The sequence below is a fragment of the Monoraphidium neglectum genome, assembly GCF_000611645.1.
Source record: "Monoraphidium neglectum strain SAG 48.87 unplaced genomic scaffold scaffold00067, whole genome shotgun sequence".
Taxonomy (NCBI): domain Eukaryota; kingdom Viridiplantae; phylum Chlorophyta; class Chlorophyceae; order Sphaeropleales; family Selenastraceae; genus Monoraphidium; species Monoraphidium neglectum.
Genome location: NW_014013561.1, coordinates 33,076 through 48,363, shown reverse-complemented (window position 1 = coordinate 48,363; position 15,288 = coordinate 33,076). Strand labels below are relative to the sequence as shown.

The following is a 15,288-nucleotide window of genomic DNA, read 5'->3' as shown; positions in this document are numbered from 1 at the left end:
GGCGCCGGCGTCGGGTGTGCTGGGGGCGGAGGCGGGGCCAGGGGCTGGGGCTGGGATGCCGCCGGCACGGCGCCAGCTGGCGGCGCTCGCGGGGCCGCTGTCGCCCAAGGTGCCGCGGGACCAACGGCAGGCTGCAACGGCAACAAGCGGCAGCGGCGGCGCCGGCGGCAGCGGCAGCGGCAGCGACGGCGCCATCGCGGCGGCCGGCAGCGCCAGGGCTGCGGCGGGGCGGCAGCTGCGGGGGATGCTCCAGAAGCTGCTGTCGCCGGCCGGCTTGAGGCGGGGCGGCGGCCGCGGTGACGCGGGCGGCGCCGCTGCTGCTGCTGCGGCGGCGGCGGCAGCAGCGGCGGCTCCTGGTGACGATGACAGGATTCTTGCAGGCGACGATCAGCTGGGTGTGGTTTGATATGGTCAGATGACGGTTACAGCTTGTGTTAGGCGGCGGTCATTGGTCCAATCCGCCTGTGTTCGGGTGCGCCTGGGCAGGCCGCGCCCAGCTGACACCAGGGTTGCCTGGGTGGCACATGTGGGTTAGGGGTTGACCAGAGCTGTTGTGGGCAAAGCCGACCAGGTCGAACGCATTGTTGCTAGGTAGTGGTGTCGTATCTCTCTTCGTCATATTCCTGCACACGGCGCTCTAGATGAGCCCTGAAAACACAGGTGCACCTATCACCGCTGCATTGACTGCCGATCGCGACGGAGGGCGCCTATCAAAATACATCACGTACAATCAACTCGTGACATTGTAACTGGTAGCAGTTCCTAGTGCACCCCAGCATAGGGCATGCCCATCACTTAACTGGGTCTGTGGTCAGGGGTAGACAGCTGCAGGGTGCAACATGGGACTGCCCACAATGCCCGGGGGCGGCCCCCCTCTGTCCACCCCTCCTGCACACACCGGGGCCCTTGGTGCCTGTATATGCCATGGGGCCGTACCTCGGCAGGGGCAATGTCCTGCCAGTACGTCATTAATTGTCTGCCAGGCAGTTGGGTGCCCCATTGCAGCGCATTCCTGGCCTGCGCGCCCGCTGCATGCTGCTGGTAAGCGGCATGGGGCGGCGCTTGCCGCTTTGCGCCTTGCCTCCGGACAGCCTCTACCATACTAAAAAAAGTATTGCAAAATCATTGAGGTGCGTCCCTACGCAGGAATCAATACAAGGGGGCTCTCCTTCAGGATTCTCGAAATGCAGGCACCCCAGTTTTTTCGCTGCTCGACCGCCCGATGTGCACCCCCCACTGTACGGGCGCAGCGAATGCGGCGCGCCCGACGTGCGGTCCTTAGCAGGTTGGGAGGGACACATTTGTCGCAATTTATGCGAGTATTATTGTGATTAAACGCGTGCTTTGTGTCATCGACACGGGGCTCCGCGCGGCGAAGCTCCGAGCTGCTCGGTCGTGCCCTCCGCGCCTGTCACCAGCACGCAATCGACTAAGTGTTTATGGCTAGCATCAATGCGATGCCCAGCCGCACACGCGCCCGCGCACGCCGACGCGGTGCTGCTTTGTCGCGTTCCGGCGTTGCGAGCAGCTGCAGCTGGGGTGCTACCATAGCGCTTTGAAGATTGCCAAGGAGATTCCCCTCGTGTCAGATCCGGCCCAGGATCGCATTTTGACCATATACAGCACCTTGGTTGATACCGTGGATTACGTTTGTGCAGATGAGGTGCCTGCGCGATCGCTTGGACGGGCGGATGCATCTTGCTTTTTCCGAAAAGCTTTGCGGCTGTCCGCCCTCTCTGTCGACGCAGCGATGGGCAGCGCGCTGGCGCACAACAGGCGGGCGCGATCGCCCTTGCAGCTTGGCGGCGGTCCGCCCTGTGTGCCAGCGTTGGCTGGTTACGCTGATGTGCCGGCCGCCGTAGCAACGGATCCGTGTACAGTGCTGTCTCAAAGGGACATGCATCAAAGCTGTGGCGCCAACAAATGTGTGCCGCGTTTGTCATCCATGTGGCAGATTGACAATCTCGGCTCCGTGCTCCGCTACCCCTTGAACCCCTGGAACCGTCAGGTGTACCCAAGGGCAAGCCAAGCCGAGTTGGTGCGGTCTAGGAGAAAGACAATGGCAGAGTAGCTGTAGAGGAGTCCAGCGCCAGCCTGCCGCCGTGAGCACATTGTCCGGTCTGCGTGGGACGGGCTGCTGCCGCGGGGCTGGGCCGGCGGGGTAGGGGCAGCAGGCGACCGGGCAGTAGGACGCTACGGGCAGTCTGCCGTGCTGGGTGAACACAGATCCAGCAGGATCGCGCCGCGGCCTTGCCCTGCACAGTCGTTGGGCGCGGCCGGCAGCAGCAGCATGTGAGTGTGAGCACAGTTGGCCAACCGTCAGCCCAACCGGTCCCTATTATAAAAACATGCAGGCAGAGGGAAGGGCCAAAGCCCAGATCAAATGCATGGCACGCTTGCCGTTCCATCGGAAGGCTGTCCAGCAGCACACCGCCATTCACACCCAGGCACAGTTACAGTACTGGACAAGTGTGCACTCTTCCGCCCACCCCGTCCCAAGCCCTGGCACGCTGCCGGCTGGACACCAAAAGCAGCCCCTGCTCAATTTTCAGGTGATTGCAGGCAGCGGCTTGCAAACGTTGCAAGCACAAGCTAGCGAACACACTGTTGGCAGTGCGACTCAGCGCTGACACACGTCTGAAGCCCTGCAGGCAGCCATGCAGCTTTGACACGGTTCTCAACCCGACCTTGACGCTTGTAAAGATGTGATGCACGCTGATTTGCAGCCCTACATCAGCAGTGCAGCCCCCTTGGAAGCTTTTCACACCTGTACTGGGCGGAAGCAAACCCACAACAGCTTTAAATCGTGGGAAGCAGGTAAGGCTAAGCCTGCTGCACATTCACTAGTAGATTGCAGGGGAGCCAGGCCCTAGCAACTCGAGTCTCAACTGCAGCGCCCCAGGTAACTGACATCCCTGATCCCAGCATCACCTCACTAGGGCAGCTGTTGGCATTACACACGAATGACAGCACAGGTGCCTAACTCAAGGTTTGTGCGCGGGGCGTTTTTGAAGCACGGTTCAGTAATCCCCTTGCGTCAACACCTTGTGCATACAAATGGCAACTCAAGGGCAAGCAAGCAAGCCTGTTTTGCAGTGCAGGAAAATGCGGCTTCGCGTGCTGACAAGCCAAGTTTCACCAGCAATACTGGCGGCGCGCACCATCCTCGCAGAACGCGTACTCCTCATGTCCAGACGGCTGCACTCTATACAGTGCCAGCGGCTTCACTGCACACAAGATAGCTGGACAGCAGCTAGCTGCACAATTGTCAAGATACAAGCGGGTTTATGACCAAAGGAAGGAACGCACGACAACTATCCTCCCAGGCCCTCCCCAGAAGCGCCCTCAGGATTGAAATTTGTCCCAGGCAAGACCTCCCCCAGAAGCCTGGGCCCAACCAAAACACGATTTGGCACAATCAAGTGGACCCTGCCTGAATCAAGGCTGCACAACGCACACACCTTTGCTGATGTACAATACCAGGCTGCCGCACAACATGAGAACATGCCTGACTGGGCATGTCCTCAGAAATGAAGGGGGGAGTACCCCTCTCCTCCTGAAAGTCCTGTGCATCATCTCCCTAGTTCAGCCGCGGGTCGCCGGCGCCCTCAGCAGCCTCCTCCGCACGCCCCTCTCCGGCCAAGTACGCGTCAGCGGCGGCAGTCTCATCTGCGGGGGCGGGCGCGCCGCCGCGCTTGACGAAGGAGAGCGCCTTGGTGGCGGACGCGAGGTACTTGGTGCGCGGCTGCAGGCCGACCGAATCCATGAGGCCGCCAATGTCGCAGGCGATGTAGTTCCTGTGATACAGGTTGTGTCAGGTCAGGATTGCATTATTGATTAAGGATGAGATTGTCGTGAACAGGCTGGGTGATTGTATGCAGGGATGTGTTGAACTGCAATGGAGGAGGCGGTTGGGCGCCAAAGGTGGCAAAGGGGTAGCGACAAGCAGTGCGCTGTCGAGGCATGCAATGCAAGCGCTGTCAGTTAATGTGCACATGTTGCCAACCCCCTTTCCAAACTCCAACAGAACAAAACATGCTGGCATGATGGTACAGCCCGGATTCATGAAGGTGCAGCCAGGATTCAAAGAGGTGCAGCCAGGATTCAGTGTTGAATTTTGTCTGTGTAAACACGGACGTATGGTGGCACCTGTAGTGAGGCTCGTTGAAGTTGCCAAACGACCCGAGGGTGGGATCCCAGGCCGGCCTGTCCCCCAGCTGGCATGAGTCAGCCAGCACCACCAGGCCGCCCGGCCGCAGCACGCGCGCCCACTCCTTGGCGCACGCGATGCGCGCCTGCGTCGCAGCGAGCGGAGGTGGGAGGATTCCATTGGTTAAGACGGCGTACGCAAGGGGTGGCAGCAGGGGGCGGACAGCCAGTGCGGGCGCAAGAACAGCAACGCTGGCTGACCAAAACTCCGAAAAGCCTCCAGTCTGCGAATGCCGGCTGTCACTGTGACCGTGGTCAAACGCCCAGCGCAGCGATCAGCAGAGCCCCTCACCTCCTCGGGCAGCTCGTGGAATAGGTACACGCAAACCACCTGCGGCGGGTTGTCATTTGTGCACAACAGCAGCGGCTTGTAAGGGCGGGACTTTGCAGCACACCAGCATTGCGCCTAGATGATACCCTGCCTGGCCGCTTGTGCTGAAAGGTGTGATGACATGCACGCTCATTGCCAGGCTATGTAAACAACCCTGTAGTTGGCAAGCCTTGGTTTCAAGCCCTCTTGCCCCCCAACAAGCCCGCAGCGCACCACATCGAAGCTCTCGTCCGGGGCGGGGACGCTCTCCGCAGCGCACTGCATGAAGGTGGTGCCCGCGCCGGCAAGGTCCGTGCCCAACAGGTCGCCCGACTGGCGCTGGCGCTTCCAGTAAGCTACGTTCTTGCGCGCGGCGTCCAGGTAGAAGGGGCTCAGGTCAGAGGCGACAGTCTGCATGGCCGGAGGGTGGAGGGAGGGTGGGGGTGCGTTGGTTGCGGTTCAGGTTGCTCGGAAGGCGCGCAGATTTTGGGGGGGCCTGCGAGCTGCAGATGTGCTTGTGAGTCCACCAGTCCCACGCGGCTGCAGAATGGAGGCTGCACAGGGCCAAGGGTTTTGGCGCTTCGTCGTTGACATTCGACCAATCCAGGTCCATGTTAAACAAAGTGAGTGTAGCCCTGTGCGTGACAGGTAACCTGGAAAAAGGACGCTGCAACCCTCACATATCCATCCCCAAAGGATTGCAAGATGCACGATTCCGCCTGCAAGACACCCAAGCAGCCGCTTGCCCGCTGGTGCACAGTCAAACGGCAGCAGTGGACCCGGGCTGCCCCTCATCCCACCTGCATCTCAGGGTAGTTGTCCTTGATGAAGGTGTGGAAGCGTCCGGTGCCGCACGCCACCTCCAGCAGGCGCATGGAGGAGGGATCCCTGGATGTGAATATTCGAGTGAAGTTTTTTTCCAAGGAGGGGTTTCAAGGATGGGTAAGCAACTTCATGGACTTCAAGGTTGCAGTTGGAAAAAGGCGCCATTGACAGCCTGGTTCCCTGGACTCACGCGCGACAGAGGTGCCAATGCGGCGGCTGTAGTGCAGGCCAGAGTCACGCAGATGGAAAGGTGCAGCACGGCGCGTCGGCAGCAGCAACAAGCGTACAGCCGCACCTGCCGGTCTCCGCCAGCCACTCGTGCATGGCGAGCAGCACGGTGCGCTGCATGGCATCCTGGCGGCCGAAGAAGAGGCTCTCGGTGGAGAACTCGTACACATTAGCCGACCTGGCCCCAGGGCGACACACAGGGTGGTGCGGGCGGCATGGGTCAGGTGGGAGAGGGCTCACGATGTGGCGTGAGCGGATGGGGCTTGAAAGAAGGGCCGTGTAACATTTTGCGTGGGGGCCGATGCAGGTTTCAGGGTGCTGTTTGGTTGAGTTCCATCCAGCCAAAGAGTGTGGCAGGATCTGCATGCTGAAGAGATTCTGGCCGCACGGGCAAGACAATCAGCACCGTGCACTGCTATGGCCGAACAACAAGTTGCATGTAACGATCTATGGATAATGGAGGAGGTGGTTCACACCTGGATGACAGCCAGCCGTCTGTCTGGTAGTGGTAAGTGTTGTCCATGTAGTACTAATGATGACATCATGATGTGATCACGATTGACAGGGAGGAGGGGAGGAGGCGAAGGTCAGCTGAGGCGAGAGAGGTCAGCTCCAACGGCGGGTCGCAACTGCTGATCACCATGCCCGACTCCCCAGATGCATAGGCACAGGCACGGCCCGTGAGTGAGAGGATAGAGCTATCGTAATTGACGAGCTGCATTCCGTCAGCGCCCACCTTGGGGTACATGCTGGAGCTGAACCAGTTTGAGGCGTCCGCCTGTGCAATGCGGCGGTTGAGGGTGCCGATGGCCTCTCCAACAAAGCTTGTCGCCCTGGAGGGTGATTTGGTTGGTTGGTTGGTTGGTTGGTTGGTTGGTGGGTGGGTTGGTTGGTTGGTCAGTCAATTAGAGAGCAGACGCAGTGGAGGCACAGTTGAGTGCATGTAAAGTATTTGTCAGCTGATTGGTCGGAGGACACAAGGGTGGTCGCATGGTTAGGAGCGTCTGAAGTGTGTGATGGCCGAGGAAGCTGATTATCCAATCGTCAGCACTTGAGTGATGTGGATTTTTAAGCGTGCAACTGACGCGTGCGTTGATCAGCCGGCTGCACCCCAGACTCACTTGCTGGCCACATAAAGGGGGTTGAACTGGCGGTGTGTGGGGGTAGTCATGTCCCAGGGCAGCTTGTACGCGCCAGCCTTGATGGCGGCCAAATCCTGGAATGCGTGGTGCGACGTCGGTGCTTTGAGCAAGAATGAGGTTTTACCAGCAGTTACATTGGGTGCTGGGTTCAGATAATAAAGCAGCGGCTGCGAAGACTTCTGCACTGGGGACACGGGCAGGCAGGGCTCTCCTTGCACATCCCCCGAATTCGTGCGACGCAACACCCACGGGCGTGTTCACGCGCGTGCAAATGTGCGTGCGCACGAGTGCAGTGCCTGAGATGAATCATAATCAGCCAAGCCAGACCACGGGCGCATGTCAGAACCTCCAAAACTGATTGAGCAATCCACACACAAGAAAGAGAGTCAAACCTCCCGCAGGAGGTTTGATCTGTGGGGCCTCACCTGCTGGAACATGGCGACGCCCTCGTACAGGCGGTTTGTAAGCTCCGCCTGCGCGTTGGCGCTCAGGTTCTGGAACGGCGTGCGGCGGCCGCCGCCCGAGAGCTGCTCAGACAGGTGGTGTGCGAGGGCGCCCGCAGCGCTCTATGGGTGGGAGGAGCGAGGGGGCGTGGGGGTGAGGGCAGCAGTCTGAAGTGTACTTCAGATTCAGTGAGCGATGCAAAACGATGGACAAACACGCTAGTTTCCAACTGAACGAGGTGCTCTACCAGACCCCACTCCAGTGGTGAGTGGAGAGTGTCAAAAAGTGCATGTGGTGTCAGCTGTCTGCCAACCTTTACGACAAGGCATACAATAACATGTGGCGAGCACGTCACTACACCAGCCACGCACCGTGGTGAGGAAGAAGCCGGTGCGGCCCACGTGGTAGGCCCAGTAGGCGGCGGACTCAGCATCCGCCAGTGCTGATGACGTCAGCAGGTTCAGGGCGGTCTCACCTGTGGAAGCCGGCGCGCGGCGGCTGCAAAAGAAGTGCAGGGAGATTTCATGATTCAGCATGGCGATGCTGTGTTTTTCTGACTCAAGAGTGTACATGTGCGTGCACACGCGTGTGCGGGCATGTGCATGTGTGTGTGTGTTTGTGTGACCCAGCCTGGAGCCGAGGGAGCATTCACGGCCACGTAGCCACAACCAGGGGCCACAAGTCACGCCTGCACCGCTCCACGACAGTGTTGACAGACCAACCAAGGCCCCCACGTGTGCTCCGCACCTGTCCTCGGCGCCCGTGCCCATGGAGCGCACGTCCATGTTGGTGCCATACGTCCGCCAGAACGGCACAGATGAGTGCAGCTGGAAGCGCTCTGCGTCGGCCTCTGCAACATTGTCAACCTGCAAAGTGTGGCGAAGGTGACACGACAAGCATGGACGGGGGATGCGGCGCGCGGGTCGTTGGTCTGTGCGAAGGTCGTCAACCAACAGCGTTTTCCAGGGCGTCCGGTTTCTTTTCAGGAGCTGTCAGCGGATGGTGACCGCGTACGCTGTGCTGGGGCGCATGGAGCTTGCAGAAACTCAAAACAACAGCGCATGCACATGCTGCGTCAGCGCAGCCGTCCATCAAGACCCGGGTTCCGAGGCGTTTCCCCGCAATCACTCTTGAAGGCCGGGCCCCCAGCCACCTGCCACCGCGGCGGCCCTGCTGCGCACCGTATAACGGGTCTCTGGCGAAAAGTTAATGGGCCGCCTGCGCAGCTCCGCGTACGAGGAGGGCGCCGCCGCCGCAGTGGTGCTGGTCGAGTCCTCGCCCAGGGTGAACTTGGAGCCCGCCGGGCTGCCTGCGGCAGGTGGCGATGAGCCCGTGCTCGATGTCATTTTTGACATTCAACATCATCTTTGCAATTTTGTCTTCGAAAGAGTGCCTTTGCTACGTCCTTGACAGGTATCAAGTCTGCTTCACAGGTCTTCAGTCGGCACTGCATGCGGTTGCCGGGGCTGTTTCGGCGAATGCGCCGTAGGTGCCGCCCCCCTGCACTACCACACACTGCGCCCAGCGGCCGGCGGCACAACGCTTGTGCGGCGGCTCGCTGGGCTGCGCGGAGGAGACTGCAACAAAGATCCCGATCAGGCCGGGCAGTCGCCACCCACCTTCTGAGGCCTCGGTTGTCGCCACCTGCACCTCTGCCGCGGGGCGGGGCTGAACGTGCACACGCCGTGTGCCGGCCACGCGAGCAGCGGTCGGGGCCGCGCGCCGCAGGCAGCGGGCGGGGAAGCCGCAGGCAACGCCGCGGGCAATCATGCCTGCGAGAGGGAGCCGACAGACATGCAGGCACACATCTGAGTGAGGCGTCGCTAAACTCGAAACGTCACCCTGTCGCCACCAGGCACCCGCCGAGGTCCCCCAGCGCCACAGCCGCGTGCGCAGCCTTCCGTTGACAGCGCTTGGCTTTCAAAGAACGTTGAATCGTTCTTTTACTGCTCATGCAACCTGACCTTTCGTGACGCAGTACGCTGTGTGTGGTTCACGCAACGCAGGCAGTGATTGCTGCCCCTGAGGCGTCCGCAAGGTTTGCATTAAACACCTCAAACTACCTTTGTTGGTGCAATCAGCCATCTGAAACGGGCTCACGTCGGGCACTGCGTTTTTGTGAACCTTCCTTGACGATTACGAGCGCCCCTCTGAAGATGAGCAAAGAGCTTTGAGCATGCGAGTGGTGATTGTTGCATACTATGGTCGACTTGTCCAGCCCGGCATTTGTGCGACGCCGTCCTGCCCGCATTCGCGGCACGCAGCAAGTGCCCTGACGTCACATTCATGCCCGCCACCTGGCGACTGCCTCGGCAAAGGCGGGTGACTGTGAAGCCACCTAGTTGGGTATATATTGCGGATAAAAGTGGCTGGAGCGCTCGGCCAACTAGTCATCTGTTGCCGGCGTGGGGCGTGTGACATGTCCGAGGTTGGCGAGTGGCCCTCAACAAGTGAGGAACGTGCTGCAGCTGCCTCCGCACAGCAGTTGCCTCGCTGGCCTGCACCAAAAGCTGGAACCTTGCTTTGAGTGTGTGCTGAGGGCTGCTGAATGAGGGGCGAAGTCTACTGCGCTTTAGTTTGGGTCCTGCACGCCAGCAATCTTTGGTATCATGCGTGCGGTTGCCTGGCTTGGGAACAATCAGGTGCCGTGCAAAAGGGGCCCGTATCGCCTTACACATTAATCAGTTGCCGGTCCAGCAGCTGCTTTTAAACGGCTTGGCTGTCAACACATGTGTTTGTGGATAACCAAGCGTGATGTGGGCTGTCCCGTCACATTTTTGAGGCCCACAACTGTGTTGACCTGCATGTGTCTACCGCCAGTGTCTGGGTGGTGAAAGTAATCAAGCGCGGCAGCGTCTATGCTGCGGTACTTCCCGGCGGAGCTTGTCTTGCTCTGCCTGTTTGCTATCAAGGGTGGCCTGGGTACATCACCATGCGGACATTCAGCCCACGGGGAGTGCAGGGCCCCACACAGCCCACTCGCAAACATTTTCGGAATCAGCGCAGTTCCTCTACTCTTGCCGTTCAGGCTACGGCACCATAGGTGTGTCCCTAATGTCCAACCGCCGTAGCTGCCCCTGCTGAACGTCCGCTAGCTCGGCACTCGGCACTTCAAAAGACAACTACATACTGTACCCCTTCTCGGCTGTGACACTCTGCCGATCTTGCCACGGGTGATCTGAAGAATCAGCGGGGCTATTGACTAGCAAGCACAGGCGCACTTCAAGAATGGAGGATGCTTCACGTGAAGATGCGGTGGTGAGCACAGGCCAGTGGGTCAGTACGGTCGGTCGGCAGCAGCGCACGTGCTGCAGCTGACGCTTGCCTGACAAAGTGCAGCGGCCATGCAGCCGTGTGCCCCACAAGCCCCCGCTCACCGCTCGCATGCAACCCCAGTATGACTATGGGGAGGACGACGATGGAGACGTGCGTAAGGAGGGAGGCAGGAGCAGCTGGCACGCAACTTGGCGCCTGGGGGCTTGGATGTCATGGAATTCAGCTTGCACCGCAGCGCCCCCGCCAGTGCCTGAGCCCGTCTGCCGGCATCCATCTGCATGATAAACGTGCTGATGACTACAAACAACCGCTGCAGCGTGCGCTGCACTAGGGACTTTGTCTCCTTTGAACACCCTGCCGTATCATCCCAGTTGCACTCACACAATTGCTTGTGCACAGGCCTTTGACGCAGGCGGTGGCGGTGCAGGCGGCGACAACGCCGATGACTACGACTTTGCCGCGGCAGCCGGTGGGGGCAGCGGTGGCGGCTACGACGGCGGTGGCGGCGACGGCGGCGATGGCGATGGCGTATACGATGCCGCCGCAAACGGCGGTGACGGCAACGGCGGCGGCTACGACGATGGCAGCGCGGGCGCGGGCGCCGCCGGCGCCGGCCTCGGCGGCTTCGGCGCGGCTGGGAGCGCCGCGTTCGGCGGCGTGGCGCTGACAGGGGGCGTCCATACTGAGAGCGACCCAATGAGCTTGCCGCCGCACGGCACAGAGGTGTGTGGGGGGGCCACAGCTCGGCAGCGCTGGGGGTTACACGGAGCCTGGGCCCTGCGTCACGCATGAGGCGGCGCGCCTCTGCTGCACATGGCCTTGTGTTCCACCTTGGCTGTGGCCGCCGCGGGTGTGAGCGGGGCGCGTGCGGGCCGCCGCGTGGGATGGGTTCCCCGCAGCTCACACTCGAAGGTGTCGGCGACGCGTTGCGCGCGTGTTCGGACCTGCTCGATCTCTGGTGCCGTCACCGCCGGCGCGCGCAGGTGTTTGTGGCCAACCTGCCGCACGAAACCACCGAGGAGCAGATCCGGGAGTTCGTGGCCGGCGCGGTGACGGGCCTGCAGGTGCGCTGGCATGGGAGGCGGGAATGAGGGCTGTTTGGTGACTAAGCGCTCTTGTGGGCGGCAGGGGTCTGCGCAGCTGTAGGCTCGCGGCTGTAAGGCGGGAGCAACAGGCGTTGATGGGAACCTTGGAAGAGGGGGACGGCGGGCGAGCGCATGGCTCGCGTCGTGCGGGGTGCTTGGCGGCTCGATGCAACGCGCTCCTATTCTTGGAGGAATCGGGCCGGGCGCTCGGCCCCTGCGCAGGCGATAGCCACAGCCCTGTTTGCGGCACCCCATTACACGTGCGCCGGCCCCTTTATTTCCTGTCCTGGCCTGTATCCATGGTAATGCATCACACCCTGTGCCGCCCTACTCTATTGTATCCTGTCTGAACCCCTGCCACAGCTGCACTCAGTCCGTGTGCCCAGGGCCGGCTCAGACAGCCGCGGGGCCAAAAATAAGGGGTGAGGCGCGCCTCCCGCCGTCTGCGCCCCCATGTGCGGGCTCCTCCCGCATCCTTCAGCCTGCACCTGCGCCAAGACCTGGGCTCCTCTGCAGCGCTCTCGCTCTTATCATCAATCATGCTGCTTCTCAACATGTTTTACACCTGCTCGTGTCCCAGGCTTTTCGTGCCCCACTACCACATCGCCCACCAGCCTCCCATAAAACCGCTTTGCATTTGCCACAGCCGCGAACACAATGCAACCGACGTCGCCTGCCCATACTCCCCGCGCGTCTCAGGTTTGCCTTTGCGGTCTTTTACTCTAAGGAAGACGCAGAGGCGGGGGTGGAGCGCCTGAATGGCCGCAACATTGGCGGGCGCGCCACGCGGGTGCGTGTGTGTGTGTGTGAGCGGGGGGGGAAGGGGGGTTGTGAGGCTGCAAGCCGCCGGCTTGCATGGGCCAGGGGCAATGCAACGTTTGGGGCCTCCGGCCAGCTTATCGTGAGCCAGGCCGGGGGAAGGGGGGATTGAGGTGGAGCGCCTCGCATTTGGACGAGTGCGGCGAAGGAGTCTGTGTCGGCGACACCTGCCAGCCTCGCCTGAGCGCGCAGTGGCAGGTTCGACTGTCGTGGTTGTGGCGAGCATGATGGGTCCTCAAGCTTCCAGGCAGCGGCACCCCCTGCACAATCACAAACAGATTCACACTTGCGTGGTTGCACCCATGCACAATTTGGCATGCGTGCATGCATGCGCTCAAGCCCATTTAAAACACACTCTCCTCCCTGATTATGCACACACGCACACACACGCACACACACACACACACACACACACTCTGACACAACACACACACACACACACTCTGTGACACCACACACACACACACACACACACACACACACACACAACATAAACACACACTGACACAACACACACATGCATGCGCATGCGCGCGCACCCAGGCCTCCCTCAGCACCAGCAACAACCGCCTGTTCCTCGGCAACGTGCCGCGGGCCACAACGGCCCAGGAGCTGCGTCAGGCGCTGGAGCGGGAGGTCGTCGGTGAGCAGCTGCGGGGTAGCTGCGGGGTGGGCGAGGGCGGGCAGCAGGGCACCTGCGGGGCGGCTGCAGGGCAGGCTGCGGGCGAGAGCGACCTGAAGCATCCAACAACGCAGGCTGCCTGCAAAGCCCAAGTCAATTTCGAGCCTGCTCGTCATGATGAGTGTGCAGGTTGCGTACCCAACGCCCTCGCGGGGGCAGCCCCTTGAGGGTCTTGCTGCGGCCCCTAAACCCTGATCCCTCAACCCTGAACCATCAACCCCGCCTCAGGACTCGAGGATGTGGACCTGGTGTCAGATAAGGAGCACTCCGGCCAGAACCGCGGCTTTGGCTTCCTCACGTTCTACAACCACGCGGCCGCTGACAGGGCACGCAAGAAGCTGGAGCAGGGGTTCAGGTGGGGGCGCGGCGGCCTGCTGGTGGGGTTGCATATTCCATTGGCGTTGACTAGTGCGCAATGACACGTCTCGCCACTTCTTGACCTGGCCATGTGTGTGTGTGTGTCAAACCTGCATGCGCATAGTCTGATATCTGTGGACCTGCTCATTGCCCAACTCCGCAGCGTGGGCAACCGGGCGATCAATGTGTCGTGGGCGGAGATGAAGAACAAGCAGCAGGTTGGCTGGGGGCATGACTTTGGGGCCTTGCCCCACCTCGCCCTTGCCTCGCGGTCCGCGGCGGCGGCTGCGAGAAGGGTTGGGACAGTACGTGCGTGAAGGCCAGGGCTCGTCTCTCTCTTGTGGCGTCGAGACGCGCGCGCGAGGGCCGAGCCGTCGTCGGTGTCCCCGAGTCCCCCGCCGAATTTGCTTGGAAGTATGCAGCTCTCCGGCGAGCAACTCTTCCTCCTTGCGAGACGTTTCACGTGATGAGAGCACAATCTGCACGAGATCACCCCGTCGTTGATCCTGCCTAAATATCCTGGATATCCTCAAACAATCCTGGACTGGCAGGGGCCGGCCGACACTGGCGTAAAGGCGGTCTATGTGGGCGGCCTCCCGCAGGACGCCACCGCTGAGGCTCTGCGGGAGATCTTCTCGCAGCACGGGGAGGTGCGCCGCGCCGCCACGCCGCGTCACGGCCGCACTGCCGTGCCGCTCTGCTGCCGTCTTGCAACTGAGTGCATTCGGCTTTGGCGCGTGCCGCGTCCCCAGCCTCCTTCGGCGCTTCTGTTTTTGAGCCCGTCATGCGGGTTTGCCTGTCGTGGGTCGTGCGGCGTGAAACGCGTGCCAGGAGGCAGCTGCCTGTGGGCGTTCCAGCAGACCCAAAGCGTGTCACGCGCCAGCCCAGGAGCCCAACTGGCGGAGTGTCGCCGACCCCTCAGCCTCAGACGACCCTGCAGGGTTCCTCTGAGCTCAGCATTCGGGCTCGAAACGCAACCCCCAGCATACGACCATCGAAACGTAACCCCCAAAACGTAACCTCCGGGACGTGACCCCCCAAAGGTGGAGGAGGTGAACCTCCTGCCTGCGAGGGACGACCCCAACCGCATCAGAGACTACTGCTTCGTCCACTACAGGTGGGCCGCGCCCCCACACCCTACTAGCCTCGCCGGCTCCCGTGGGACGCACTTTCCCGCTGGCGGCACTTCCCCGTGGGACGCCTTGCCTTGCCCTGCGAATCTGCAGCGCCGCGGCCTCTAGCCGCTGGTTCGCGGGTCCCGCCGATAAATGCATTTCAGCACCATGGATGTGCTTGTGCCACGCGTGGCCCTTGAGCTTCTGTTAGGGCCCCAACACCCTGCGACAGAGCGGCCGCGCGTTGGCAGCGGAGCAAAATCCATTCCAGCTGGACAGCTGTGTCTCTCATTTGTCCAGCTGCGCCGGCCCCGCCGCGAGAGGTGCGCCCAGCTCTGACTGCACCGGGCCGCGGCGCCATTCCAAACTGCAGGGACAGAGCGGCGGCGCTCAGGGCGGCGGATGTCTACGTGAACACCAAGCCGGTTTTGGGCAGCAGCGAGCTGAATGTGCACATGGCAAAGCCGCCGAACCAGCAGCAACAGCAGCAGGGACAGGGGCAGGGACAGGGGCAGCAGCAGAAGCAGCAGCAGCAGCAACAGCAAAGACAACAGCAGCAGCAGGGGCAGTTCCAGCAGCAGCAACTATACCAGCAGCAGCTGCAGCAGGCGCAGCAGCGGCAGCAACAACAGCAGCGGCAGCAGCAGCAAGGGCAGGGCGGCTACGGGGGCGGCGGCGTCCGTGGCGGCGGCGGCGGCGGCGGCGGGGGCGGCGGGGTCAGTTATGGGTCTATTCGAACCCCCAGCGGCGTCGCGCTCAGCGGCGGCATGGGGTTGGGAATGGGCATGCCCCCAGC

General features: G+C 61.6%; 3 protein-coding genes across 3 annotated transcripts; 2 read left to right on the top strand and 1 right to left on the bottom strand.

Moving 5' to 3' along the window:
• Positions 1-55: 55 nt before the first annotated feature.
• MNEG_0777 (hypothetical protein) lies at positions 56-406 on the top strand (the record flags this gene model as incomplete). The annotated part of the gene is made up of 1 exon (XM_014050747.1): positions 56-406. One exon carries the CDS (start codon positions 56-58, stop codon positions 404-406), a length of 351 nt encoding a protein of 116 aa, XP_013906201.1.
• A 3,174-nt stretch (positions 407-3,580) lies between these two features.
• On the bottom strand, positions 3,581-8,928 carry MNEG_0776 (hypothetical protein; the record flags this gene model as incomplete). Its single annotated transcript, XM_014050746.1, has 14 exons — positions 3,581-3,797; positions 4,150-4,295; positions 4,502-4,540; positions 4,754-4,930; positions 5,320-5,407; positions 5,640-5,750; positions 6,049-6,101; positions 6,309-6,405; positions 6,694-6,788; positions 7,140-7,280; positions 7,530-7,656; positions 7,906-8,024; positions 8,340-8,467; positions 8,778-8,928. 14 exons carry the CDS (start codon positions 8,926-8,928, stop codon positions 3,581-3,583), a joined length of 1,689 nt encoding a protein of 562 aa, XP_013906200.1.
• Positions 8,929-10,386: 1,458 nt separating this feature from the next.
• On the top strand, positions 10,387-14,618 carry MNEG_0775 (Heterogeneous nuclear ribonucleoprotein Q; the record flags this gene model as incomplete). Its single annotated transcript, XM_014050745.1, has 11 exons — positions 10,387-10,416; positions 10,555-10,584; positions 10,834-11,157; positions 11,418-11,498; positions 11,883-11,941; positions 12,219-12,309; positions 12,882-12,981; positions 13,249-13,375; positions 13,541-13,595; positions 13,929-14,027; positions 14,604-14,618. The coding sequence occupies 11 exons, from the start codon at positions 10,387-10,389 to the stop codon at positions 14,616-14,618; spliced, it is 1,011 nt and encodes a 336-aa protein (XP_013906199.1).
• Between the last annotated feature and the right edge of the window lie 670 nt (positions 14,619-15,288).